Source organism: Pongo abelii, chromosome 18 (assembly GCF_028885655.2).
Source record: "Pongo abelii isolate AG06213 chromosome 18, NHGRI_mPonAbe1-v2.0_pri, whole genome shotgun sequence".
NCBI classification, from domain to species: domain Eukaryota; kingdom Metazoa; phylum Chordata; class Mammalia; order Primates; family Hominidae; genus Pongo; species Pongo abelii.
Genome location: NC_072003.2, coordinates 72878512 through 72902054, shown reverse-complemented (window position 1 = coordinate 72902054; position 23543 = coordinate 72878512). Strand labels below are relative to the sequence as shown.

At 48.3% G+C, this 23543-nt stretch overlaps 1 protein-coding gene across 3 annotated transcripts in view; it reads right to left on the bottom strand.

Moving 5' to 3' along the window:
• The window catches only part of HYDIN (HYDIN axonemal central pair apparatus protein), a 438909-nt gene that overhangs the window by 135668 nt on the left and 279698 nt on the right, over window positions 1–23543 (bottom strand). For all 3 annotated transcript variants that reach the window (XM_024234010.3, XM_054534089.2, XM_054534091.2), the window contains exons 39-44: window positions 22278–22451; window positions 17914–18087; window positions 14969–15183; window positions 9043–9180; window positions 6874–7057; window positions 3846–3987 (exon numbers count right to left, since the gene is read on the bottom strand). In XM_024234010.3, the coding sequence (XP_024089778.2) occupies window positions 3846–3987; window positions 6874–7057; window positions 9043–9180; window positions 14969–15183; window positions 17914–18087; window positions 22278–22451 (1027 nt within the window). The remainder of the gene's footprint in view (window positions 1–3845; window positions 3988–6873; window positions 7058–9042; window positions 9181–14968; window positions 15184–17913; window positions 18088–22277; window positions 22452–23543) is intronic.

Genomic DNA, 23543 nt, shown 5'->3' with positions numbered 1-23543 from the left:
CTCTCTGCAACCTCCACCTACCAGCCTCCTGCCTTGGCCTCTTAAAGTGCTAAGATTACAGCCTCTGCCCCACCGCCACCCCGTCTAGGAAGTGAGGAGCGTCTCTGCCTGGCCGCCCATCGTCTGGGATGTGAGGAGCCCCTCTGCCCGGCCGCCCTATCCGGGAAGTGAGGAGCGCCTCTGCCCGGCCGCCCATCATCTGGGATGTGAGGAGCGCCTCTGCCCGGCTGCCACCCCGTCTGGGAGGAAGTGAGGAGCGCCTCTGCCCGGCTGCCCCGTCTGGGAGATGAGGAGCACCTCTGCCCGGCCGCCCCGTCTGGGAGGAAGTGAGGAGCGCCTCTGCCCTGTTGCCCTATCTGGGAAGTGAGGAGCGCCTCTGCCTGGCCGCCACCCCGTCTGGGAAGTGAGGAGCGCCTCTGCCCGGCTGCCACCCCATATGGGAAGTGAGGAGCGCCTCTGCCCAGCCGCCCCTTCTGGGAGATGAGGAGCGCCTCTGCCCAGCCGCCCCGTCTGGGAGGTGAGGAGTGCCTCTGCCCGGCCGCTCCGTCTGGGAGGTGAGGAGCGCCTCTGCCTGGCCGCCACCCCGTCTGGGAGGAAGTGAGGAGCACCTCTGCCCAGCTGCCCCATCTGGGAAGTGAGGAGCGCCTCTGCCCGGCTGCCACCCCCTATGGGAAGTGAGGAGCGCCTCTGCCCGGCCGCCCACTCTGGGAAGTGAGGAGCGCCTCTGCCCGGCCGCCCACTCTGGGAAGTGAGGAGCGCCTCTGCCCGGCCGCCCACTCTGGGAAGTGAGGAGCGCCTCTGCCCGGCCGCCCACTCTGGGAAGTGAGGAGCGCCTCTGCCCGGCCGCCCACTCTGGGAAGTGAGGAGCGCCTCTGCCCGGCCGCCCACTCTGGGAAGTGAGGAGCGCCTCTGCCCGGCCGCCCACTCTGGGAGGTGAGGAGTGCCTCTGCCCGGCCGCCCCGTCTGGGAGGTGAGGAGCGCCTCTGCCTGGCCGCCACCCCGTCTGGGAGGAAGTGAGGAGCACCTCTGCCCGGCCGCCCACTCTGGGAGGTGAGGAGCGCCTCTGCCTGGCCACTCCGTCTGGGAAGGGAGGAGCGCCTCTGCCCGGCCACCCCGTCTGGGAGGTGAGGAGCGCCTCTGCCCGGCTGCCACCCCGTCTGGGAGGAAGTGAGGAGCACCTCTGCCCGGCCGCCCCATCTGGGAAGTGAGGAGCGCCTCTGCCCGGCCGCCACCCCATATGGGAAGTGAGGAGCGCCTCTGCCTGACCACTCCGTCTGGGAGGTGAGGAGCGCCTCTGCCCGGCCGCCCCGTCTGGGAGGTGAGGAGTGCCTCTGCCCGGCCGTCACCCCGTCTGGGAGGAAATGAGGAGCACCTCTGCCCGGCTGCCCCGTCTGGGAGATGAGGAGCACCTCTGCCCGGCCGCCCCGTCTGGGAGATGAGGAGCACCTCTGCCCGGCCGCCCCGTCTGGGAGGTGAGGAGTGCCTCTGCCCGGCTGCCACCCCGTCTGGGAGGAAGTGAGGAGCGCCTCTGCCTGGCTGCCACATCTGGGAAGGGAGGAGCGCCTCTGCCCGGCCGCCACACCGTCTGGGAAGTGAGGAGCGCCTCTGCCTGGCTGCCCCATCTGGGAAGGGAGGAGCACCTCTGCCCGGCCGCCACACCGTCTGGGAAGTGAGGAGCGCCTCTGCCTGGCTGCCCCATCTGGGAAGGGAGGAGCACCTCTGCCCAGCCGCCACACCGTCTGGGAAGTGAGGAGCGCCTCTGCCCGGTCGCCCCGTCTGGGAGGTGAGGAGCGCCTCTGCCCGGCCGCCCCGTCTGGGAAGTGAGGAGCGCCTCTGCCCGGCCGCCCTGTCTGGGAGGTGAGGAGCGCCTCTGCCTGGCCGCCACCCCATCTGGGAGGAAGTGAGGAGCGTCTCTGCCCGGCCGCCCCATCTGGGAAGTGAGGAGCGCCTCTGCCCGGCCGCCCCCTCTGGGAAGTGAGGAGCGCCTCTGCTCGGCCGCCCCGTCGGGGAAGTGAGGAGCGCCTCTGCCCGGCCGCCCCGTCTGGGAGGTGAGGAGCGCCTCTGCCCGGCTGCCACCCGGTCTGGGAGGAACTGAGGAGCGCCTCTGCCCGGGCGGCCCCGTCTGGGAAGCGAGGAGCGCCTCTGCCCGGGCGGCCCCGTCGGGGAAGTGAGGAGCGCCTCTGCCCGGCCACCCCGTCTGGGAGGAGAGGAGCGCCTCTGCCCGGGCGGCCCCGTCTGGGAAGCGAGGGGCGCCTCTGCCCAGCCGCCCTGTCTGGGAGGTGAGGAGCGCCTCTGCCCGGCTGCCCTGTCTGGGAGGTGTACCCAACAGCTCCGAAGAGACAGCGACCATCGGGAGCGGGCCATGAGGACGATGGCGGTTTCGTTGAAGAGAAGGGGAGGAAGTGTGGGGAAAGGAAGGAGAGATCAGATTGTTGCTGTGTCTGTGTAGAAAGGGGTGGGCATAGGAGACTCCATTTTGTTCTGACTAGGAGAAATTCTTCTGCCTTGGGATGCTGTTGATCTATGGCCTTTCCCCCAGCCCCCTGCTCTCTGAAACATGTGCTGTGTCAACTCAGGGTTAAATGGATTAAGGGTGGTGCAAGATGTGCTTTGTTAAACAGATGCTTGAAGGCAGCATGCTCTTTAAGAGTCATCACCACTCCCTAATCTCAAGTACTCAGGGGCACAAACACTGCAGAAGGCCGCAGGGTCCTCTGCCTAGGAAAACCAGAGACCTTTGTTCATGTGTTTATCTCCTGACCTTCTCTCCACTATTATCCTATGACCCTGCCATATCCCCCTCTCCGAGAAACACCCAAGAATGATCAATAAATACTTCAGAAATTAAAAAAAATAAAATAAAAATAAAATAAAAATAAAAAAGGAAAAAAAAAAAAAAAAAAAAAAAAAAAAAAAAGATTAGGACATACTGTAGGGGCAGGGAGGGCAAAAGCTGTTTCAGGTCAGTGGGAGAAGTGTGGAGCTGGAGGAGAGGAGAGAACGGGGTACATAGTAGGTGAGTATCTAGGCTCTGTACCTCCAGCGCCTGAAATCCCAGGGAGGAGGTAGGAAATAGAACCACTGCCCCCACCCCATCCCTGCAATCTTTGGAGATCTGAGGGCAGAAAGGACACATGTCCCACTGTTCCCGTCCCTCTGAGACAGCCCGAGGTGGCAGTCCTAAGTATCCTGGGCACTAGGAGGCATGGGGGGATCGAGTCGTTTCTGTGTGGTTCCCAGTGAGGGGCAGAGAAAGTGGCTGAGGGTGTTGGCTTGTGAGCCTGCCCACGGTCGCAGGATTGAGGATCTGCCCAGGCTGAGGATCCCATGGCAGCTAGACCTCAGGGGATGGGCAGCACCGCCCAAGGCCAAGAAGGGGACCCAGGCAGAGGGAGGAAGGGCTGAGATTTGGGAAGCAGTCACTATGCCCAGGTCAAGAGAGTGGACCCTGGATCACCAGCTGTGGACACTGAAGCACCGAGGCAGTGAGCACAGAGGCTGATAAGCCACACCTGGGGGTGCTGGTCAGGGAGGCCAGCAGGCGCCGCAGGGCAGCACGGAGACCAGTGGCCCCTCTCCCAGGGCCACCCATGACATTACAGCCTGGTCCCAAATGCCCTCCAGTGAGAAGTAAGGAGAGTGGGAGAAACCCTGAATGGTGCAGCAGCCAGCACCCTGGATGGGCGGGATGCATCTTTCTGCTCCTTGCAGGTCACCTTCCAGGGCCTTCTGCAGCTCCTGCTGCCCTCCTGGAAGATGGCTTGGGCTCACACCCCGGTCCTGGTCACTCTGTGGGAACAGTCCCGGGGGAATGGCTTCTGCTCTGGCCAGCCCTTGGCCCTGACCTCTTCTTCCGCTCGCGGAGCGCCTGCTGAATCCCCCGATCGAATGTGAGTTTCTCCTCCTCAGTCAGGGCATCATATTCTTCCTCATCCATGTTTTGGAGACGCTCCTTCTCTTTCTCAAGAGCTTCCTTGTGCTTGCGTTCTGTGAGGGGAACAGAGACGGGAAGGTGAGGAAAAGTCCTTCCCAGTCTCGCTAGCAGCCTAAGCAGGGGGAGGAGAGTCTTAGTGTGGGGCAGCTGGTGCGGCGCCTGGTCTGCCTCATCCCTGGTTGCAGGGGTGGGGGTGTCCCTTCATCCATGCACTTCCATACTTGGGCTCTGTCTGCAGGTGGCTGAACAGTGGCCCCCGAAGATGCCCATATCAGATTACTCAGAACCTGTGACTGTGTTGTCTTCCATAGCAGAGGGACTCTGCAGATGTGATTAAATTAAGGATCTTGAGGTGGGCAGATTATTTTGGGGGGCCCAGTCTAATTATAAGGGTCCTTTTGAGGGAGGCAGGAGAGTCAGTCAGAGATGGTGATGATGTGATAGTAGGAGCAGGGGTCAGAGGGCTGCAAGGAAGGGGCCAGGAGCCAAAGAGTGCAGGAGGCCTCTAGAAGCCACAAAAGACAAGAAAAAGGGGCTACCCAACAGCCAAAAAAGGAACGTGGCCCTGCTGAGAAAAGTCCAGAGCAATGACCAGGCATCCCTCAGCAGTTATCAAGCCTTCAGCTGCCTAGTTTTCCAGAAAGTTCATTTCTCCATAATGATCCACTTGAAAATAATTACCACTTCTATTTTCCCCGTTATCTTCGGAATGAAATTTCTCCTGGTTAAATTGTGGGCTCTTCTCCCCTAAATCATCTGCATTTGAAATGTCCTAAGATAGCATACCATCATACTACTATTACATTAAAATCTCATGTTTGTTAACATGTATGAACATGCTGGGCACTGGGGAAGGCACTTTACATGATCGCTTATTTAATCTCCATAACAGCCCTATGAGGGAGGAGTTATCATTCTTATCTGTGATTATCCCTTAATAAATGGCAGGGAAAGATGTTAGGACTTCTGACCCCAGAAGTGTAAGACAATACATTTCTATGTTGTGTTAAGTAACCAAGTTTGTGGTTGCTATGGTGTAAATGTTTGTGTCTCCTCGAAATTCCTACGTTGAAACTGAATTCCCCAAGGGGATGGTATGAAGAAGGGCCTTAGGGAGGTGACTAGGTCACAAGGATAGAGTCCTCATGGCTGGGATTAGTGTCCTTATAAGAGGCCCGAGGGAGCTTGTTTCAGGACTTAGTGAGAAGATGCTTTCTGTGACTAGAAGGTGACCCTCACCAGACACTGTTTCTGTTGGCACCTTGATCTTGGACTTGCCAGCCTCCGGAACTGTGAGAAATAAATGTCTGTTGTTGATAAGCGACCCAATCTATGGAATTTTGTTATGGCAGTCCGAACAGACTAAGACAGTGGTCATTTGTCACAGCAATGATAGAAGACTCATATACCACCCACTGACTTGACTCATTATGAGCATATGCCACTAACGGGCTCATGGTGACAGGGCCATTTGCACACCAAGGGGAATTCCCTTCCCTGCCCTACGGATTCCAGGTCCAGGCATGTGATTCACACTTAGGACAAAGGCACCAGCTCCTTCCTCACACCTCCCTAGCACAGCATTCTCACCGTCATCCTTGCAAGTTTGAGCTGTGGACTCAGACGCCTGCATTTGAGCTCCTTCCCGGCCACTTATCGAGAGAGAATCACAGATAAGAATAACATACGGCCGTCGTAGAGATTAAATAAGTGATCATGTAAAGTGCCTTCCCCAGTGCCTGGCGTGTTCATAGATGTTCGATAAACATGGGATTTTAGTGTAATAATAATGTGACCATATACCATCTTAGGACATTTCAATTCAGATGATTTAGGGGAGAGGAGCCCACAGTTTAACTGGGAGAAACTTCATTCTGAGGATAAGCGGGAAAAGGAGAAGTGGTAATTATTTTCAAGTGAATCAGTATGGAGAAATGAGCTTTCTGGAAAACTAGGCAGCTGGAGGCTGGATGACTGCTGAGGGATGCCTGGTCACTGCTCCAGATTTTTCTCAGGATGAGACCATAAGGAAGCTGACTTTGAGTTCTGTTCAAGGACTTAGACAGCCCAGTGTTTGTAAGTATTTCCTTAATTGGAAAAGCATTATGATTTGAGTAGATAGTGCTAGAAGGGAGCAGTAAGCCGGAGTGAGGAAGGGCAGTCGTGTGGCTGGAGCTGAAGCTCCTGGGAGGTGGGGCTCTGACTCCTGTGGACAGCGCCACCAGCCTCTGTCCTTCAACCTCTGCCCTGGGGGGCCAAGATTTGCTGGGGCTGCTTCTGACTACATTGGGAACTTAAGCTAACATTACTTGTGTGTGTGTGTACCTATCTTTCAATCAAATCTTTTAGTTATTAAAATTTTTCTCAGGCCATTGGTATAATGATAGGAAAAGCAAAGGGTTTAGAATTACACGGACCCGGTTCTCCTACTGATTGGCAATGTGATTTGGCACAAGACTTTTGCTATCTCTGAGCTACATTCTCCTTTAGTGTAAAATGGGGACAAGATTCACAGGGTAATTGTGAGGATTAAATGTCCCAAAGTATACAAAATGTCTGCTACGATGCCTGGTGTGCAGCAAGCTAAGGTGTAAATGTTTTGGAAAATGTATTAGCACCGTGAGTTTTATGAGAAATGCACAGTTGGCTTAAACAAAACCAACAAGGAAATCAGTTGCCTGAGTCAGGATGGGACCCGTAATGGCTGTAATTGCAGAAAGGATGGAGGGGTACAGTGTGATGGGAGGGAAGCAGGAATGCACCTGCTGTCAGCAGAGCGTTCATCATAGAACTTCCCAACCAGCCACTCGTGTCCCAGTTCCCTCCCAGCAAAGCAGAAATACAACTCCTGGCCACCTTACAGGGCAGAGGTGAGGCGCCAACGGAATAGCAAATGTCAAAGTTTCATTTAAGCCCAATGGGAAGGTAGGGGGCCTTGCCTTCTTGCTCCTTTTTGGCTTTCTCCTGGGCCTTCATGGCTGCATAATCCTGGGCCATGTTGAGAATGTATATGTGCTCCCGGCTGCCAATGGCCTTCAGCAGGCAGAGGAGGGCAGCTGCAGCATTCCGAGCAAAGAGAGTGTCGAGGCCATCAAACACCACTCCTCGGTAGCAGTCACTCAGCTGAAACCAGAGAGAGCAAAGACAGTTACTATGGCCACAACCTCATTTGTTCTGTTTATGCTTTTACTGGGGCTGCAAAGGGTTCTGCAGATCTACTGGGCCCCGATGCAAACACCAGGCCTTTCTGCTTGCTAAATCCAAGGTGCTGTCATAAAATAAAAGAGAAGAATAAAAATGTTTAATCAGCCAGTCTTTTTTTTTTTTTTTTTGAGACAGTCTCCCTTGGTCACTCCAGTGCCCAGGCTGGAGTGCAGTGGCGCAATCTCGGCTCACTGCAACCTCTGTCTCCTGGGTTCAGGTGATTCTCCTGCCTCAGCCTCCCAAGTAGCTGGGATTACAGGTGCCCACCACCATGCCTGGCTAATTTTTGTATTTTTAGTAGAGACAGGGTTTCACCATGTTGACCAGATTGGTCTCGAACTTCTGACCTCAGGTGATCCACCTGCCTCGGCCTCCCAAAGTGCCGGAATTACAGGCATGAGCCACTGCGCCCAGCCAGATGGTCTTCATTACAACAATAAGGGTTTATTCTGTCTATAGAAATAAATGAACAAACAAAAATGTTAAAGGGCCGGTCTGGGAAGATCCATGAGGTACACAAAAATGAGATGGAAAGGGAAAGATGTTCCCAAGCACAGAGTCACAGGCAGCAGGGGCAGCAGCGGATGGGCCTTTTGTATTTTTCTTAGTGGTCTTACTGCCTTGGGGTGTAACGATTTTGGTAACAGTAACCATTGAAGAACAGCCTCTGCCTTACTCAGTGTTACTCAAAGTGTAGCCCATAGACTGGCCACCAATGAAGGAGCGTTAGGTTTTTGATGAGACAAGAAGCTTGTGTCAGAATGTAAATGACCTGCATCACTAAACACACTATTTGGTTCGGCTGGCAACTGAACAGGTACCATGGCCACATCATTCCTTCTCTGCAGCTAAACTTTGTAGCAAGACTTTGTTGATGAAAGAAACCCTGTAAGCTCCATGTGTCATCAGAGACCAGCACTTTGAGTAGCACAGCTCCACTGGCTTACTTTGGGGCCTTACCAGTGTTTCTCAGCCTTTACTCTGGGTATCTAAAACATTGGCATGCTTATGGGAACACTTTGTTCAAATCAGATAAAAGTGATGTACCTTTAATGTAGTAGCAGTGCAACTCTTAACATAAAGACTTTATTGTGATGATATTCCTCCTCTTCTGGGAACCTCAAGTTAATTTTGTTGTATTTAAATGTGCAATTAATATTGTGGCCCTAGTTGAAAACACAAAGCAAACACCCATCTCCAGGACCTGGTAAGCAATGTAGCTGTGTCTGCAAACCATGAGCAGAAACAGGCTTAAGTGATACCCTCCTCAATCCTGCTGATCTTATTTTCTTGTCTTTAACTGTAGAATTCTTATGGAAAAAAAGTTAAAAATTAGAAAGAGTGTTACTGTTTTCCTGACTTTAAAAGCAATATGTCATTGTAAAATAATTCAGAAATGTATAAAGAAGACTAAAATTCTATAATTCTGCTACCCAAAGATAACCACGGTTAACACGTATTTTAAAAGTTTTTACTATGTGTGTAGTATACATTTCTAAATATTTATAAAGAATGTTATTATGTTTTAACCACTATTTCCTAGTTACTTCTTTTTCACTTAATAACATTGAAAATGTGTTTTTGAAGCAATTAACATAGCTCCAAATTCTAACTTTTAGAATGGCTCCACATTGTAATTTTTAACACATCACTCTGTTTCTGGTCATTAAAAAAATTTTTGTGTAGTGTTCTTCTCTCTGGTCCTTTAAGAAGGTGAATGGCTTCAGGCTGTAGACTGGGCCAGGGTCAGGGTTGACAAGAGCTATCAAAAAGACAAGCAAATGACTGCCTTCTGGGCTGCCGAGCTGCCGTGGGTAGCTGATGGCCCAGAACCTCTGTCCAGGGTGTGGGGATGGTGCGTGAATGCAAAGCCCTGCAGCTCTATGCAGGTGGCATGGACTCACCTGTATCCGCTCTGCCAGGATCTGTACGAGAAGTTCATCCGGGAGCACACAGCTCATCAGCCCGGTCTCGCCTCCGACACTGGGACTAACACTGAGCCGGCGGTGGATGGGCCCCGGGGGGAGAGGGCTAGAGGAAATCTGTTGAGTGGGAGAAGGATCAGGAAGTCAGAATCCGGCCTTGTATCTCAACAACTCCTACACTTACCAGCCACAGGACTTTGGGAAGATCACATAATCTGTCATCTCCTCATCTGTACAATGGGAATTACATTATAAAATGGAAGGATCCTGTCTTCCTTAAAGAACTGCTGTAAGTTTCAAGTGAGAATAGCATGGAAGGTACGTTGTTTGTGTACTGACCTGCACGCAGCTTTTCATTCATTCGACAGTTATTCACTGAGCACCTATCTTGTGCCAGGCACGCTTAGGTACTAGGGATATAATAACAAAAAATGGTGCTGCCCCCAGGCATTCCAATGCAATCCACCATTGCATTCCAATGAAAGAGACAGAAAAGGCCACTTTCCTCAACAAATCAACGCAATTTCAGAGAGTGATGAGTGCTAGGAAGGAAATAACCAGGTAAGGGAATAAGGAACCATAACAGGGTTGGGGAATGACTATGTAGAGAGGATGCTCATGTCATGAGCAAGGTCTTGGGAGCAGAGCCTTTCTGGGAGTGGACAGCAAACTCTTTCAATGCCAGTGTGCTCGAGGAATCTGGGGGGCACACGGAGCCCAATGGGGCTGGAACTGAGTGAGCAATGGGGAAGACAGTCAGGCTGAAGGTTGAAGACACCACCAGGACCAGAATACGCAGGGCCTTGTAGGCCATGGTCAGCAATTTGTATTTTATTCCAAGTATTATGGGAAGTTGGTGTGTTTCAGCAAATAATCTGATTTATATTTATATTTATTTTATTTTATTTTTGAGATGGAATCTCACTCTGTCACCCAGGCTGGAGTGCAATGGTGCCATCTCGGCTCACTGCAACCTCTGCCTCTCGGGTTTAAGTGATTCTCCTGCCTCAGCCTCCCGAGTAGCTGGAATTACAGGTGTGCACCACCATGCCTGGCTAATTTTTGTATCTTTAGTAGAGACAGGGTTTCGCCATGTTGGCTAGGCTGGTCTCGAACTCCTGACCTCAGATGATCTGCCTGCCTCGGCCTCCCAAAGTGCTGGGATTACAGGCATGAGCCATTGCACCCAGCCTGATTTTTATTTTTAAAAGACCACCTTACCCGTCACATGAGGTGACATGAGTGGAAACAGGAAGATGTCACTGTGGTCAGGGCAAGAGATGATGGCAACAGGGATGAGGATGGTGGTGGTGACTGAGACGAAAATGGTGGTGGCGAGAAGTGGCTCATACAGGATATGTTTTGGAAGTAGGGCCAGTAGGACTTCGGATGGAACATAAAGAAAGAGGCACCAAAAAACGATTTTTTGAGTTTTGACCTTAGCAACCTGGAAAACGGTGAAATTATTTACTGAGAAAGGAAAGACTGGGAGAAGAACAATTTTTGGGGAGCAGTGGAAGCAAGAATCACTTTTTGGATATAAACATTTTGAGATGCCTCTAAGCCCTTTGAGAGAGATTGAAAATGAATGTGGATACATGAACCTGCGCTCGGGAAGAAATTAGAGCTAGCAATAGAATTTCGAGAGTCATAAGCATGTTAAAGGTCTTTAAATATTTAAGTAATGCAATTGAGTGAGATCAAGCAAAGACAATGTAGGTAACAAAAAGGAGAGTAGTAGAAGACTTTGTCCTAGGCTACTCCAGTAACTAGGAATTTGGAGATTGAGAAGCTGGGGAAGTAGAGGAAGGAGTTGCTAATGAGGTAGAAGGGAAGGTGGAGGAGTGTGGTGTCTGAAAGCCACATAAAGAAAGCGTTTCCAAGAGGAGGGGGCGATCAGCTGCCAAGAAGTCATGTGAGATGAAGACAGAAAACTGACCTGTATTTGTCTAGGTGAAGACTGCCAAGGACCTTGAGAAGAGCAGCCGTGGAACGGTGGGGACAAAGGCCCCACTGGAAGCAGTGAAATAGAGGATGGGGGTGGGTGTGAGGACGAGGAGGCAGGCAATGCAGCAATTCTTTGGAGGAACAGCAGAGGAGGGGAGCTGAGAGAGGAGGTAATAGGCGGAGGGGGATGTGGGGTCACGGGAAAACATTTTTAATGATGGGAATAATAATACAGCATGCATAGATGCTGACGGGAGTAGAGTAGGGGGAAAATGGGAGAGAGAGGACAACTGCAGGAATTTAGCCATTGGGTAAGAGAAGGGGTGGAGCCGGGTGCCCATGTGCAGGGATCAGCCCTGGGTGAAGGCAGGGCAGACACTCAGCTGTCGAGAAGGCACAGCCCTGTGTGTGGATGGAGGCTGCTGGAAGACTTGGTGGCCGGAAGATGAGGTCATTGTCTTCTGATTAATGCAGCTTTCTTGGTGAAATCAGAATAGAGATCATTGGCTGAGAATGAGGAAGAGAAAAATATTTTGGAGGCTAGGAGAGTGATGAGAGCAATAAAGCAGTCATCTTGAATATATGGAGGGCTGAGCCAGACCAAAGGGCCCATTGGAGACCCGTGGTCTTAAATTTAAATTAAGATCCTTCAGGAGAGGTGAGAATCTTCCCCAGCTATGCTTAGCTGGTCTGCATGGAGTAGGTGGAGGATTAGGTTTGCCAGGGCTGAAGCTTTGCTTGAGAGTGTGGTGAAGGGCAAGTTGCAAGGGGGTGCTATGGTGGCAGACCATGGCATCCAGACTGGGTAGGGAAGGCATGAGGTGGGTGCTAGGTAGTGAGGATGAGGATTGGAGGTTTCGATGGGGCCAGTTGCTTACCAGAGTTAGTCATCTGTAAAGTGAGAAGATGGCTGTGGGAAAGCAGGATTGTGACAGAGAGATCTTGGAGTTTATGGGTAGTGATGAACAATGTCCAGGATGTGGTCAGGGAGGTGAGTAGCTGAGGAGGCCAGAAAATTGAAAAGCAAGAGTGTTGGATTAAATATCATTCAAAAGATCAGGATTTCTAACTGGTGCTTTCCTGGGTAGAGGGGATTTATAAATAAATGAGCTTATGGGCCACATCTTCATTATATAATATACTTACACATTTCTTCCCATTTGCAACATGACTGAAATATCAGTCATTGGAAAATTCATGCTTTATGAGAGCTTCAAGAAGACCAATTGCCATCTCCCTGGGTAAGTGCTTTCACAGGGGGACTCTGTTGATTAGATCATTTGAGTACTGTCACACTGGGGCAGTGCAGGCAGCCACATATGGGGTCTATGAGCTCTGATTTCTACTGTGATCTTTAAGTTTCCTTACTGAAAGGAGTTTGGAGTCAGAATTGGGATGTTCTACTGCCTTTGAAGAATTCTAAAAAGCTTTACTTCCCTGTCCAGATGGACAGAACAAAACCAAAGGAAATGAGTCTTGATAACACCCTATATGGTAACAGAGAAATAAGTTTTAGTTCATCCATAAACATTTGGATAAAGAACACTATACTGGATCCTGGAAAAGAGGGTGAAAAGGATAGTGCTCCAGAAGAAAATGAATCAATGGTTTCTGTTTTCACGGTGTCAGAAGAATGTAAGACTGAAGTGACAATCAGATATCACCTGGCACAAGTTCAGCCCTGTGGGCTGTTCCATCCAACCTGCAGGTCTCCTCTCCCTTGAAGACCTTTGCCTCTGCTCCATCCTCTTACCTGATCTAACGTGTGGGCCTCCTTTCCTACAAGAACCTACATCGTTAATTTTATTTTTTATGTACTTTTTTTGAGACAGAGTCTTACTCTGTTGCCTAGGCTGGAGTGTAGTGGTGCCATCTTGGCTCACTGCAACCTCCACCTTCTGGGTTCAAGTGATTCTCGTGCTTCAGTCTCTCGAGAAGCTGGGATTACAGGTGTGCACCACTAAGCCAAGCTAATTTTTTTATTTTTTATTTTTAGTAGAGACGGGGTTTCCTCATGTTGGCCAGGCTGGCCTTGAACTCCTGGCCTAAAGTGATCCACCCACCTCAGCCTCCCAAAGTGCTGGGATTACAGGTGTGAGCCACTGCACCCGGCCTAAGGACCTACATCTTTATTTCACCCACCTGCTCTATCCAATACACAGGTCTCATTTCCCATGAAGACCTACAACTCTTCTCCATCCATCTGCTCTTCCCAGTGGATGGGCCTCCTCCCCTACCAGGACTTTCACTTCTGCTCCATCCACCTCCCCCACTGTCCCTATAGCACTCTCAGGCTGTAGCGAGATCCATCCTTAACCCTTCCTATTTCTCCCATTCTATGTTCTCTTCTTAATTCCTTCTCTACTGAGGCTGGGCTTCCCATACTGATGGCACCCTTAGCTCTCTTGCCCCTTGTTCTAAGAGCACACCCCCTCTCCTCAATGATGACATTCTTCTCTCTCCACTCCTGAATGGGAGCTTCCAGGTCTACTTAGAGAAATCTTGCCAGGTGTGGTGGTTCATGCCTGCGATCCTAGTGCTTTGGGAGGCAGAGGCAGAGCCAGGAGGACTGCTTGAGGCCAAGAGTTCAAGACCAGCCTGGGCAACACAGCGAGATCCCATCCCTACAAAAATTTAAAAAATTAGCCAGGCATGGTGGGACATACCTGTAGTCCCAGCTACTTGGGAGGCTGGGGTGGAAGGATTGCCTGAGCCCAGGAGTTCAAGGCCACAGTGAACAAAGACTGTGCCACTGTACTCCAGCCTGGGTGACAGAGTGAGACCCTGACTCTAGTGAAAAGAGACAGAGACAGAGAGAGAGAGAGAGAGAGAGAAACTTCACAACTGTGAAGTTATAGTTTCCAGTCTTGGTTGGGCCATGATCATTCCCAACTATTTATTCTTTGTCCATCACCAATTTCTGCTTCTATTCACCATAGTGGAAGCAGTGCTCTGCCACTCCCCTCGAGCACGCTCTGCAGCCCCAGCCTCCTCGTTGCTTCCCTCAAAAGACTATGCCTCCTACATGCATCAGAGCACCATTCAACAAGGCCTTCTCCAACCTCCATTCTCCACTCGGCTTCTCCCACCCTTAGCTGTGTCTGTTTTTTTACCTTTACTGACCCCAAAGGAAGCCGGCTCTCTTCTCCTTTAATTGTGCTGAATTCTGCCCTTCCTACTGCCTCCCAAGATCTCATTCCCTCTTGAGTGGATCGCCACATGACACTTCTCCAGGGGCTCCATTCTTTATAGACCTACTTCTACTTCTTTTCTGAGAATGGACTCTCCTGACCCTGGCTTTGCCGCTCTACTACTCTCTCACTTTTTTCCCTTCACTTTCAAACATCATAAAAGCCTACACTTACTTGATTTCACTTCTCCACCTACAACTCACTACTCACTGCACCCACTGTCTCTGGCTTTAGCAGCACCGGCCAGTCGGCTGAGACTGCTAAGTTCCTTGGCGCGTTGCTCAAATGCTGCGACTTCTTTCTGACTTTCCAGGACTCCCCCTGCAGCCCTCCCACAACTTAGATTAATGGTTTCATCCTTAACTTCCTTTAGAATTAGGTTGAGCCATAGGAAATTGCTGTTATGGAGTTCTAAAAGGATTGAATTTTGGCAATTTTCTGTGGCTCAGCCTAATTCCCTTTTCACACTTCTTTTGTAACTAATTTCACTTTATTGCAAATGTTTGCAAATGTGGTTATCTCCTTCATCAGACCCTTAGTGCAGGGATTCTGCTTTCTTTATTTGCACTTTGCCAGTGCCTACAGCATAAAAGATGCTTGCTGAGCACCAGCTGGTTGAATGCCCCTTTCAGAAGGAGGGGCACAGGGACAGCGCTCAGGCTGGCCTGGCGAGAACACACTGCAGGGATGAAGAGCACTGACCTGACTGCAGGATGCCGGGGAGGAGGAAGATCCCAGCCCTCCTGCGGTAGAGCCCTGATTTGTACCTGTGGTGTTTCAGACTGGTGTGAGTGATGCTGCTTCTGTGACCCGGAGCCATGGCTGTCTGCCTTGCTTTTGGTGATCACCACGCTCCCACGAACACTCTTTCCAGGTTTAATTTCTGGGGCCACCAGAGTCATCTCGGAGGCTAACTTGCCCAAGGTCTCAGTGCTCAGTCGTCCTTGCCCTGTGACGTTTTGACCCACAGCAGCCTCCTGGGCTATAAGGAGAGGGTGAATTTTTATTAAAAGTCACCTTAGAATCACAAAAAATGACAGTGGGGATGGCACCCTGAAGTCCGTTCTGTCCAATAGACATACAATGTGAACCACATATGTATGTAATTTAAACATTTCTAGTAGCCACATTAAAAAGGTAAAAATTAATTTTAGGGACATATTTTAACCCCATATACACAAAATATGATCATTTTAACATATAATGTATAAAAATTGCTATTGTGTTATTCCCAAGTCTTTTCTTTATATCACATCTTCAGGGTTCCCGTGGGTGCTGTACATTCACTGCACACCTGTTTGGACCAGCCGGGTTCACGTGCTCAGCAGCCCCCAGGACCAGTGGCTACTGTATGGCACAGGCAGGTTCGGGTTCACTGCCACCACTTCATTCCAGCTTACCAACTCCACAGTGACAACAGATGCAGGAGAGATGTGAGGGCCTAACTCCTCCATTGCAAAGGCTCTATCCAAAGACCCCAGGGACCTCCCAACTGGGAAATTCAGCCACCCTCTACTCAGGGCTCATTCTATTTGGGCTTCCAGCAGTCTCTAATTCTGTTCATTTCTTGATTCAATGAATCCTTTATGAATCTTTATTATGTGTCAACTATGCCAGGCATTCTTCCAGGTGCTAGGACTACAGTGGGGAAAATTAACACAAGCCCCTGTCTCCAGAGCTTACATGGGGTCGAGGCAGACAATAAAGGAGGTAGATCAGTATTAGGTTAGCTAGACAAGTGGGCTGTGAGATCAGGCCAGCAGGAAGGCTCCCTGTCCAGCAGGGCTCTGAGGGACGTGAACCTCCTCCTCACTTCTCCCTTTCCTAAGGCTCTGGGGCCCTTTCCTTGACTTTTCTGACAGTCCCTGTGACCCTGGCTCTGCTGTCTCTGTCTTCCCGGCTTCCCCATGACCCCTCCTGAAACGTAGGTGTTCCCCATGGTCCTAACCCGCCTCGTCCATTCCTCCTGGCTCATTCTGGGCTTTTCAGGCTGCTTCATCTACCCTAGTGGTTTCATGGAGAAAGACTCTCCCAGCTCTGTCTCTAGCTTGATGTTACTTTCTCAGACCAGGAGCTCAAATTCACCCTTAGGCACAGGACATAAACATGGCTCCACAGATCACTATGAAATGTAGATTATTTCACAGAAAAGGAAATAAAAAATTTAAGAGAACCAGCATTAGGGCATAGCCAGAGGTTCTCACTAAAGAGCTATTTCTCTTATCTTCCCAGCAGAGAATCTTCCATTTCCCTAAGTGTCCCATGCAGAGGTATTGAGGGGAGGGGATAACCCTTAAAGTCCCAGCCAGTTTTATCAACTAGCAGGCTGGAAGCATTCTTGGGATGACATCATGCCATGGGCACTGACATAGGAATGCTTCTGTTCTGAGCAGGCACTCTGCTTGGTGTTTAGTATATTTTCCCAATGAGCAGCTGCTCGCCTGCCCCGAAGGTCCTCAGATAACTTGATGGAGCCAGGATTCTCAACTTTTTGTAGGAAGGCCACACCAGACCTCCCCACTATGGGATTCCAAAACTCAATTCAGGCTAGGCACAGTGGCTCAATCCTGTAATCCCAGCACTTTGGGAGGATTGCTTGAGGCCAGGAGTTTGAGACCAGCCTGGACAACAAAGCGAGACCCTAAAAATTAGCCAGGCATGGTGGTGCATGCCTGTAATCTCAGCTACTCTGGAGGTGAATGTGGGAGGATTACTTGAGCCCAGGAGGCTGCAGTGAGCTATGATGGCACCACTGTACTCCAGCTTGGGTGACAGAGAGATATCCTGCCACAAAAAAAAAAAAAAAAAAAGAAAAAAGAAAGAAAACAACCCCCCTCCCCCAAACCCAACCCAATTTATTTTCTTCTCCAGCAAACTTTCTCTTCCTCCTGTGTTCCCTATCTAGGTACATGACATCACTCTCTCCTGGTTTCTGTGGCTAGGAAGCTGGGCGTGGCCATCTTGAATCCCTCTTACTCCTTCAATTCTCCACCATGCAGGTGGCTGTCGGGTTGGCCGGCCCAGGCCCATTTGTCTGCAGCTTCACTATCGCTTCCTTTACATGATAGTCAAGGGCTACCTTCCTATTGTGATTTTCTGATCATTTCTCCATAGTGTGAAACTGTCCCAATAGCTCTTTTCCTTGAACATAAAACTCAAATTCCTAATCTTGGCATTCAAGGTCAACAATGATTGGCCTCAACCTGCCTTCCCACCCCTAATTTATGACCAGTTTCCCTGCTTTTTTGGTCTGGAATGTCCTTGTCCCCATCTTTGCCTACTAACATTCTCTTGCTTCTTCAAACCCGTTTCCTTGAAAACTTTCCAAATCACCCTTGTTGGAACCCATTCATCCCAAACTCGCTCTTTCAAATAAGCTGGTATTTCTGTTGCAAAATTATTTTCCTTTGCTCTGAGTGACCCCATGTCTGTTTCCCCCACCAGGTGTCAGACTTCCAAAGGTGTGGGCTGTGTCTTATTCATTGTCCTGGTCCCCACAGTGGCAAGAGCACGCTGGCACTGGGCAGGGCAGGAGACCCAGGAATGCTTTGTGAAGAGAATTCTCCTCTGGGCTATGAAGTTGGCAGCATGCTGTAAGGCAGACTTCAACCAGGCTGTGGGAGGAGAGCTCAGTGGGGCACAGAGAAGATGGGTGTTGCCAGTGGAGGTGCTGGTGACTTGACCACAAAAACCCGCGAGAATGGGCTCTTACCAGCCTCCTCTCCTTCCTTCATGGACTGCTCTATGGCAGCCCTGATGCAGAGCTCACGGGCCCGGATCCCTGGGACGTTGTTGCTGTCGGCCACAGCTTCCAGCACAATGGAGTCGATGCTCAGGCAGGCTGCGTTGTAGTACTTGGCCATGCTGACGGCATTGGCTGACTTTCCTATCAAAAAGACCAGGGGGTTAAATTTCATGATGCTCATTTGCTCAGTGTCCCAGAGAGAAAAGGTCTCAAGAACAGAGGTCCCTGCAAAGTGATCTGTCTGAGTGCTCTGCCTCCTTCCCATGTGGCTGGAGGTGTAGCAGCAAAGAGAAGGAAGACCTCAGCCTGGAGTCAGGGCCGTGGGTCTGATTCTAATCCTGCCACTGATGCGTGCGTGCTGTGGCAATCTGCATCCTCACTGGGTTTTCCCTCAGTTTAAAAAACAGATTCTTTTTTTCTTTTTTTTTTTGAGATGGAGTCTCACTCTGTCACCCAGGCTGGAGTGCAGTGGCGAGATCTCAGCTCACTGCAACCTCCTCCTCCTGGTTTCAAGCGATTCTCCTGCCTCAGCCTCCCAAGTAGCTGGGATTACAGGCACCCACCACCATATCTGGCTAATTTTTTTGTATTTTTAGTAGATATAGGGTTTCACCATGTTGGCCAGGCTGGTCTTGAACTCCTAACCTCAAATGATCCACCTGCCTTGGCCTCCCAAAGTGCTGGGATTACAGGTGTCAGCCACTGCACGGGGTCTGTTTAAGAAACAGGTTCTATCAGATTATCTTTAAAATACTTTGTAGTTTCTCCTGTCTCTGATTCTAATAGGAAAACTTTTTTATTTTAAAGAATAACTTGTGTTGATTTCTTTTCTCATTTCAAGGTACTTTCATAACAACAACAACAAAAAAAGCAGACAATTCAGATATAACAGACAAGAGAAAAGAAAAAAAATCCATCATCCACTCATTCAGGGATAGTACAGTTAGCCTATGGTCACTAAGTACACACATAACTGTATTTCTTATAAAAAAAGAAATAGGTTATGTGGTAGGCCGAATAATGGCTCCTCCAAATATTTCCACCTCCAAATATGTTACCTTCTAGGGTAAAAGAGACTTTGCAGATGTGATTAATTTACAGATCTTGATATGGGGGGTTAGCCTGGATTATACAACTGGGCGCAATGGGTCCCCATGAGAGGAGAGCAGGAGGGTTGGAGTCAGAGCAGGTCAATCGACCATGGAAGCAGCAGGAGAGACTGGGAGATGCTATGCTGACGGCTGGGAAGGAGGAGGAAGGGGCCAGGAACCAAGGGTTGCAGGCAACATTTCTAGAAGCTAGAAGAGACAAGGAAACAGATTGTCCCCCAGATCCTCCAAGAAGGAACACAGCCATGCTCACCCACTTTAGACTTCTGTCCTCCAGACCTATGAGAGTATAAATTTGCATTATGTGAAGCCATGAAGTTTGTGGTCACTTGTTATAGTAGCAATGGGACACTAATACTAACTACACACCATGAGTGTAGCACCCTTTCTCATGTAACATGATATATCATGAATTCAATACATTCCATTAATTGAATAATTCCATTAATTCAATACACTTGTATGACACTGTTTTTATTGTGGTAAAATACACATAACAGTTGTCACTTAAATCATTTATAAGTATATGGCTTAGTGGTTCTAAGTACATTCACATTGCTGTGCCCCCATCACCACCATCCACCTCCAGAACGTTGTCATCTTCCCGAACTGAAACTCTGTACCCATTAAACTATAATTCCCCAATACCCACCACCCTCCCAGACCCTTGGAAACCACCATTCTGTTTCTCTTTCTATCTCTTGAATTTGACCAGTCTGAGTACCTCACCTAAGCGGAGTCATACAGTGTTTGTCCTTTTGTGACTGTCCTATTTCACCTTGCATAAGGTCCTCAAGGTTCTTCTGTGTTGTAGCATGTGTCAGAATTTCCTTCCTTTTTTTTTTTTTTTTTTTTTTTTTTTTTGAGGCGGAGTCTCGCCCTGTAGCCCAGGCTGGAGTGCAATGGCATGATCTTGGCTCACTGCAACCTCCGCCTCCCAGGTTCAAACCATTCTCCTGCCTCAGCCTCCTGAGTAGCTGGGATTATAGGCACCTGCTACCATGCCTGGCTAGTTTTTGTATTTTTAGTAGAGACAGGGTTTCACCATGTTGGCCAGGCTGGTCTTGAACTCCTGACTTCATGATCTACCAATCTCAGCCTCCCAAAGTGCTGGGATTACAGGCTTAAGCCACCATGCCCTGTCCATTTCCTTCCTTGTTAAGGCTGAATAGCATCACATCGTACCATATTTTGTTTTTTCCATTCAGCCACTGATGGCCATTTGGATTGTTTCCACCTTTTGGCTATTGTGATTAATGCTGCTATGAACATGGGTGTACAAGACACTGTTTTTAATGGCAACAAAATTCACCATATAAATGTACTGTGGCCTGATTAACCAGTCCCCCATATTGAATGTTGTAATTGCTCCCAAGTTTCTATTACAGCATACAGTGCTGCAGTGAACATTCAAGCAGTTCATCTTGTCCACATCATTAATTATTTTTCCTAAGAAAATTTTAGAAGTAACATTGCCAGGTCAGAGTCTGCACATATATTTCTTTCTCTTTTTAAGTAATTTAATGTCTTGGATTTTTTTCTCTAATATTTTAATATTTTTAAATTACGGAAAGAATACAATTCAAACAATTCAGAGATGTATACGTTCCAAATGAGGTGTCTTCCCTCTCCTTCTTAATCCCCTCTCTGAGGTCAGCAATTTAACAGTTTGGGGATAATCCTTAAGTATATGGATTATAAACAAAAGAGTCTCTTATTGCCTTCAAAAGTTATATGTGCTAACTTCACCATAAACAAAAGGGGCAAAATAACTTATATTGATCAGTCTGATTTTGACATAGACTGTTAAGCTGTTCTTCATGAAGATTCCGTGAAAGCTGTAAGGTTCCACAAAAATGTCAGGCTTGTTATTACTGTAGTTCACACTCTAACAGGCTTTCCACCTGCAGATGAGAAGTGACTGAGCCTCCACTAGAACAGGGCTGGTGGCTCTTTCCAGGTCAGTGCATTTTTGGTGTTAACTCTCCAGCTGTCTGCAGTTTCTATGTATCCATCAATCATCCTTCCGACATTCCTTTTAGTGCAACACTAAAATGGCCTGAGCCTCTGCAGGTGTGTTTGTGTAGGGGTCTTCAAAACATTTCCAGTCATGTTCTTACTTGCCTTGTTTGATTTCTGCCTGTTGCCCACACATCTGGCCTTCTACTTTTTAGGTCCTGGTTTACAACTTCTCAAGGAAAGGTTCTTCAAAGGAAGGGGTAATGAATTGTGACATTTTTAGATTCCTGGACCTCTCAGTGATTAGAACATCAAAAATGCTCCATAAATGTTGTCTGTATGAGTGACAGTAATTGGGTCAGAACAAGATTTTATGGCCCTTTGTCAAGTAAGCTGAAGCTAAGAGAGGTGGCAGGGCATCCTCCCAACATCCCTCTGCTCTGCTGCTTTCTAACTGGGTGACCTTGGGCAGATGTCCTTGAAATTCTCTGAACCTTAGCTTCCCATAAGGTAGGGGAAATCAAATTCTCTTTTCTGAGTGGTTACGAAGTTTAAATAGACAAATGGATGGGAAGGAGCTCTGTAAACTGCAAATTACTATACAAATAAGATTTTTTTTCCAGTGTAGGTGATTTTGCTCCTTTGGGTTTATGGTGAAGTTAGCACATGTAATTTTGGAGGTAATAAAGGATTCTTGTTAAAAAATCCTTTCTTTATCAAGAGCTCACCCCTTGACTGGTTTATGGTTAGGAAAATATTCCTTGAGAATATTTAGCATGTGATGGAAGTTTCTTTTCAATGAGGATTCACACTGCAGATATGGTTATAATTGTGAATGCCAACAGTCATCATAGTAATAATAATGATAACATCAACAGCTTTTTGTTTGAGTATTTACTATGTGCCAGTCATCATAGTAATAATAATAACATCAACAGCTTTTCGTTTGAGTATTTACTATGTGCCAAGTATTGAGATAAACATTTTATATAAATGTTCTAATTAAATTCTCATGACTATCCTATAAAATAGATAGCATTAATACCACTTTACAGACAGGGAAACTGAGCACAGACAACTTAGTTCATTTTCCCAAAGGCACACAGCTATTAATGTATAATCAGTACCCTATGCCATTCCTCAGATAAAGTCATTAGTATTTGCCATGACCACACAGCTGATGTTGCCACTCTGGAAGCCTCAGAGTTTACAGAGAAGACATGGCACTGCTGGTCTTAACCTTCCCTCAGAATTGTTGCCTACCTGACAAGGGTGTCCCGTGAATGATAATGGCGATGCCTTTCCGGTTCTTGGCCAGGCGGCCTTCTGCAGAAATGTCAATGCCCAGGTGGCGAGCGATTGCTTTGCTCACTGGGTTGTTTTCCACCTCTCCAACTTCCTCCATGGAGTGGTTGTCAATGTTCTGAAGCTTGTCAGCTGCAAATTTAAAATATATGTGTGTGCATACATGGCATGCATGCTACACAGCCAGAATTTACATGGGTACTGATGGAAATGGGAATGGATATTTCTTTTTAAATGCTGTTTTTTTTAAATGGCAAACATTGCAGCAGTCCCCAGTTGTAGTGTATGAGAAGGCCCTTTTGGGCTAATAATTTGTTTATAGCTACTAAAATAAAAAAACATTTTTTGACTCTACTTTCATTTTGGGGAATCTCTCTTGCTGAAAAGTAGAAAGGACATTTATGTGGAGAGGAGGATGGCTTACAGTGGCAAAATATTAGAAATTAGTGAAATCTGCAGCATTAAGGGAAACGGCCGAATAAATGATGGCAAATTCATATTATAGAACCAATACACAGCAGCTATTAAAATGATGACTTCGGTATCACAGACTAGTCAACTATAGCCCACAGGCCAAATGTGTCCTGCTGCTTGTTTTCGTAAATAAAGTTGTACTGAAACATAGCCACGTCCTTTGATTACATATTGTCTTTGTCATCACAGCCACCCTCCAAAGGCAGGGTTGAGTAGTTTCAGCAGAGACTGTATAGCCTTCAAAGCCCCAAATATTTACTATCTGGCCTTTTATGGGAAAAGTTTGCCAAACCTTGATTTATCAAATGCATTGGCCTAGAGGAACATCTAAAAAAAAGCGAGCTGCAGGATCATATGTGTATTAATTGTAGAGTAGTGTGCAGCCAGATACACATAGTCATCCCAAATACATTCAGTGTTTTAATAACAAAACTAGGACGACACTGAATTTTGCTCTGTAACTTGCTTTTCACATAATATATCTTGGACATCTTTCCATTTACTTAAATACAGGTCTAGCTCATTCTGTTTTTCTTTTTTTTTTTTTTTCTTGAGATGGCGTCTCGCTCTGTTGCCAGGCTACAGTGCAATGTCACAATCTTGGCTCACTGCAATCTCCACCTCCCGGGTTCAAGTGATTCTCCTGCCTCAGCTTCCCAAGTGGCTGGGACTACAGGCATGTGCCACCATGCCCGGCTAATTTTTTGTATTTTTAGTAGAGACAGGGTTTCATCGTGTTAGCCAGGATGG